General features: G+C 41.7%; 1 protein-coding gene across 2 annotated transcripts in view; it reads left to right on the top strand.

The window, feature by feature from the left end:
• fam102bb (family with sequence similarity 102 member Bb) overlaps positions 1 to 5,000 on the top strand; it is a 35,239-nt gene that overhangs the window by 20,858 nt on the left and 9,381 nt on the right. For both annotated transcript variants that reach the window (XM_063201949.1, XM_063201950.1), the window contains exon 6: positions 3,821 to 3,924. In XM_063201949.1, the coding sequence (XP_063058019.1) occupies positions 3,821 to 3,924 (104 nt within the window). The remainder of the gene's footprint in view (positions 1 to 3,820; positions 3,925 to 5,000) is intronic.

Consider the following 5,000-nt stretch of genomic DNA (forward strand, 5'->3'; position numbering starts at 1 on the left):
GGAGCGAGACATGAGAGCCGTAGAGAAGTCTGTGTCCCCTGGAAGCAGCTGACTGCAATTAGCATACAGTAAGATCTTTGAAGGATCATTTAACACACACACACACACACACACACACACACACACACACACACACACACACACACACACACACACACACACACACACACACACACACACACACACACACACACACACACACACACACCTATGTGTCTATTTCTGAGAGCAGATGGGGGGTTGGGTGTTTTATGCAGCCGTGTTCATCTAGTGATGAGTGAGTGTTAAGTGTGTCAGCACTGTAAATAGCAGCACGGCACTGACTGAGAAGAGCCCTGTGTGTGTGTGTGTGTGTGTGTGTGTGTGTGTGTTTGAGTGTGTGTGTGTTTGAGTGTGTGTGTGTGTGTGTGTGTGTGTGTGTGTGTGTGTGTGTGTGTGTGTGTGTGTGTGTGTGTGTGTGTGTGTGTGTGTGTGTGTGTGTGTGTGTGTGTGTGTGTGTGTGTGTGTGTGTTTTGGTGTCACTGTGACCGTGGCAGTGAGAGTGAGAGGTAGGTAAAGATGGAGCTGATGTTTCCTTATTGAGTTAATGTCAAGAGCTGAGATTCAGGGGCCAGGGTGACACCAAGGACGAGTTGGAGCTTGTTTCATTTGCCACGAGAGCACTTTAAAACTGTTTTTAGCAACATTGATGTAACAGCTACCTCCTTTAACCATAATCAGTACCTCATTTTTCCATCACTATTAACAGCACACTGTGCTGTATTTCATTTGATATAGTATGTAATGTAACATGCTGAAATATAGGTTAGATGACTTCATTAGTCTCTCTCGAAGACAGGATGGTTGCAGCACTACAAAAGGCAACACCAATAAAAACAAAGCAGATACAAGTACTGGGAAAAATGAGATATACAAGGATAGACAATACAACAGCTCAGAAACATTGGATGTCCTAACCTTCTGACCCTGCCCCATCAAGTCCATACTATCCTTACCTCAGCATAGATGTCTCTTTCTCAGATCAGTTAGTTCAGTATTAGTATGATATGATGAATAATTGAAGAGTTCAGATGCAAAACCCCCTAAACTCCATTTCTGAAGACCACTTCTATATTTTTAGAGAACCCGGTTGTTGGTTTGGTTTACATTCATGTACTTGATAATACATATAAATAGATATATTACATAAATAAAATGAAAAAATATACAATTTTGATAGCTTTGTATTAAATAAAAAGGAATTAAGATTAATTTCTGAAAAGGCACTTAGGGGGTTTTGCATCTGAACTCTTCAATTTTAGAATTTCTACATGTGGCATTCTGCCTTCCATTTCCTTACATCGTCATTCTAATTCTAGTTATGGTTGAGGGGGATGCACAACTGAAACAGGATCAGGAACAGGAGAGAGGAAGTGTGCCCCCAGACCCCCTCTGCCAGCTGTGCAGCTGTTCCTGTGCAAACTGGCAAAAGGCAGTTTTGTTATTACGGTATCATCCGAAAACAATCACTGTACATGTGCAGTACAGTACACAGCGCAGATACACCGATTCTCATTTAGTAAGATCACATGCTCAAAGGAGCCATGGTATATGCAATTGGAGGTCAGCTGGTGATTAAGCGATTAAACTTCATCCAGAGGTGTCAAAAGTAAAAGTAAAAGTACATTTGTGGTGTAAGTACAACACGTGATATTACATAGCCCTTACACCAGTTAATCCATTGAACCTAATGAGGTAGATACTAGACTGTGTTGTAACTGAAAAACACAAACAAATCTAACAGGAACACACCACAAACTTGATCCAACCAGCGCGGAGGTAGCTGGGTTACTCAAATAAGTTAGGTGTGTTGGAAGAAAATTCTGTTTCTCTTTTTTACTTTTACTTTTACTTTTGACACCAGTATATCGGGACAGGATCAGTTCTCAACACCAAGTGTTGAAAGACTGACAAGTGCTCCCCTCTATGATCTCCTTTATGTGTCGTGACCATGGCACAGAAACGGAATTATAACGTTTCCGGTTACGAGTTCCACCAACAAATTGACGTTCCCGAACCGGTTAGAACAAAAAAATACTGTTCCCGGAACGGTTCATTTCGTTCATGTCAGGAAGAAAATTCTCGGTGAGCTTTAAACGCCCTTCTCTGCAATGTCTAACAGTGATGCAATGTAAACTAGCCCCTTTTGTATGATAGTGGTTTCTCTTATTTAAGATGTGGAGTGGAGACTTTGTAATCCCTCTCTCCATTCAGTCAGCGAATGTCTGATGTTACACAGGACGTGAACCTTAGAGGTCATGGTGTACAGGAAAAACATTACTATTTTTTTTTTGTTTGAGGAACGGTATTAACCGGTATTAACTGGTTACCATTATTTTTAAATAACGGTAGGGACACATACACGCGAATTTGCGAACTTTGCCATTCATTCCTATGAGAGAGGCGAAGGCAAGCGATGGCAAGCGAAAGCAAGCGAACAGGGGCGAAGCGAAGCGAAATTATTAAAGAAAGTTTAATGTTATGCAAATGAGGAGCGAATTCGCCTGCCGCGGCCCAATCAAATCAACAACATAACTGTTCCATTCCATTTGATTCGCCGCGACGACCTGATGACGGTTGGATTTCGCCTCTCTTCGCTTCGCTGGCTTCGCCTCCTATGTGTCCCTACCGTAAGTGTTCCCGTTCCAGAACATAAAAAATTATAACGTTTCCGGTTTCGTTTCTGTTCCTTGTAAAATACAAAAAGTTCCCGGTTTTTGTTTTCGTTCCTTGAACCGGTTCAAAGCCCTGGTCGTGACCATGGCACAATCCCTGCAAAATGCTCCCCAAGCACTATTATTGACTCATTTGTATTCCGTGGTAATGACAGCAGGTCTTTCACAACTAACGACCTTCCTCGACCTCTTTGACCCTATAGGGGGTGCCTTGAGGAAGGTCACCCTCCCAGCATGACAGAAATAGACACATCATTATCATCAGTGAATAGTGGTGATGATGATTGGGTTTTTATCTGTGGAAATGACGTCAAAAAAGGGCCGCCAATCAGTTTTGATGAGACTCATCAAGATGAACAATAACGTGTCATTCATGTAGCTAAAATTTTTTCTTTTTCATCAGTACCGCTCTTGAACCTTTCCCCTATTCTCATAATACTTGGTTAGAAAATCCAACTGTTTCATAGATGTAAAACCATGTATCCAGCAAGCCGGCCATATTGCCAGACAGCCAGGCACCAAGAACAAATGCATGGTATAAATCAGACAGACAGATGTAATATCATAGCCCTTAACCAGTAGCCATATACTGTAGCCTAAATGTCATTATGTGCTCATAAGCCAGTGGATGATTAGTCTACTGGACAATGGCAGTAATGGAGATTTTCCTTCATGCGTTCCTGTTGAGCAGTGACTTTGCATTTTTGACTGAGGCTGAATAGAGATGGGAAGGAAGCATTAGGAGTCAGTGGTGTACTCAGGAACCACAGCTAACAGTATTCTCGAGAACATTAATGGCTAAATGGAAACCACGTTGTGAAACGCAGCCCCACAAATCAAGATGATTTGCATTTGTATTTGTGTAATATGATGCAAAATGCACGTTTAATAATTGTGTACTGTACACAAGAAGAGTGTGAATATGACATTATCTATTTTTCCACGGTGCTATTGCATCTTTGTAGGGTTTATAATAAAATCTTACAAAGTTGATACCACTACAGTGTCTTTGTACTACAGTTTTCATCATCTCCATATGTTCAAACTATACCACATTATTTTTAGTCATTCTAATAAAAATCTGACGAATTTGAACTCCCTCATAGGCCACCATGTACTGGCACTGTGCTGGGCTTCCAAGGGGACGGAGAGCGCCTCCTGGAGGAGAGAAGAGGAGGTGACGGCCAAAAACCATACCTGGCCATCTCAGGTAAGACAACATACTTGAAGCCATCTCAGGTGAGGCAATATACTAACTAAGCCATTTGAGGTGAACCTCCCATGGGTTTTCCTGTGTGTTTCTGCATTACTCTTGATTCCCCTCACCATTCTAATCCAGTTAGTCTTGCTCTGCTTCGGCCCACTCACTCTCTCCGGTCTTTCATCTCTCTCTCTTTCTCTCTTTATTTCTCGCGTTCTTCGCCGGGGGCGCTGGGACATCTTGCTGCAATCTATAATTCAAGTTGGCAGTTTTGCTGCCATAGCAACCCTTTGGTGACAGCATGCAGTGTGTTTCTCTCACACCCGCTCTGATTGACACACAAAACAGGCATTAACTGCACATAACCTACACCAAGACACCCACACACACTCACATAAAAGTGATGCATGAAATGTCATTTATCATGTACCATACAAACATTCATATTTCAGCCAGCACAAAAAAATATCCAATTACCCTGAATGATGTATGTGGGTTTGATTTGCTATGCAAAAGATACATTTGTCCCCGATCCAACAAAGCAAGCTGGCCCTCTTGCCCCTCATCATCGTTTCATCCGTTAGTAGTAATCATTATGCTGCTCATCATTGAGTAGTAGCGATAATAGGTCATCCTCACCATATGCCTTCATCAATCAGTGTGATTATCTTTCTCAAAGGCGTTGGTTTGCCTTGCATTTTGAAACTGTAAATTCTACAAGCAATTAGCAGTAAAAGGTTAAGTTTAATTGAGGGCTAAATACAGTGGACGTGTTCTGTAGTGTATGACTGAGATGTTATATCAACCCATTTTGAATTTCAGTAGGAGTTAGGGGTGTAAATAAAATCGAAATGTATCGATGCATTGAAGTAACGGCTGATGATTTAATCGAATCGCATCGTACCGTGGGGCATTCTTAAGTATCGAAAAGAACCGAATCTCTGGCCCCTGTGCAATGCCCTAGCTCCATAAAGCAATAGCAGTGGAAAAGTAATTGGAAAATCGAATCGAATCGAATCGAAACGCATCGTATCGTGTGGAATTCTTAAGTATCGAAAATAATCTAATCCCTGCTTTAAGAAATC

Source organism: Engraulis encrasicolus, chromosome 6 (assembly GCF_034702125.1).
Source record: "Engraulis encrasicolus isolate BLACKSEA-1 chromosome 6, IST_EnEncr_1.0, whole genome shotgun sequence".
In the NCBI taxonomy this organism is placed as follows: Eukaryota; Metazoa; Chordata; class Actinopteri; order Clupeiformes; family Engraulidae; genus Engraulis; species Engraulis encrasicolus.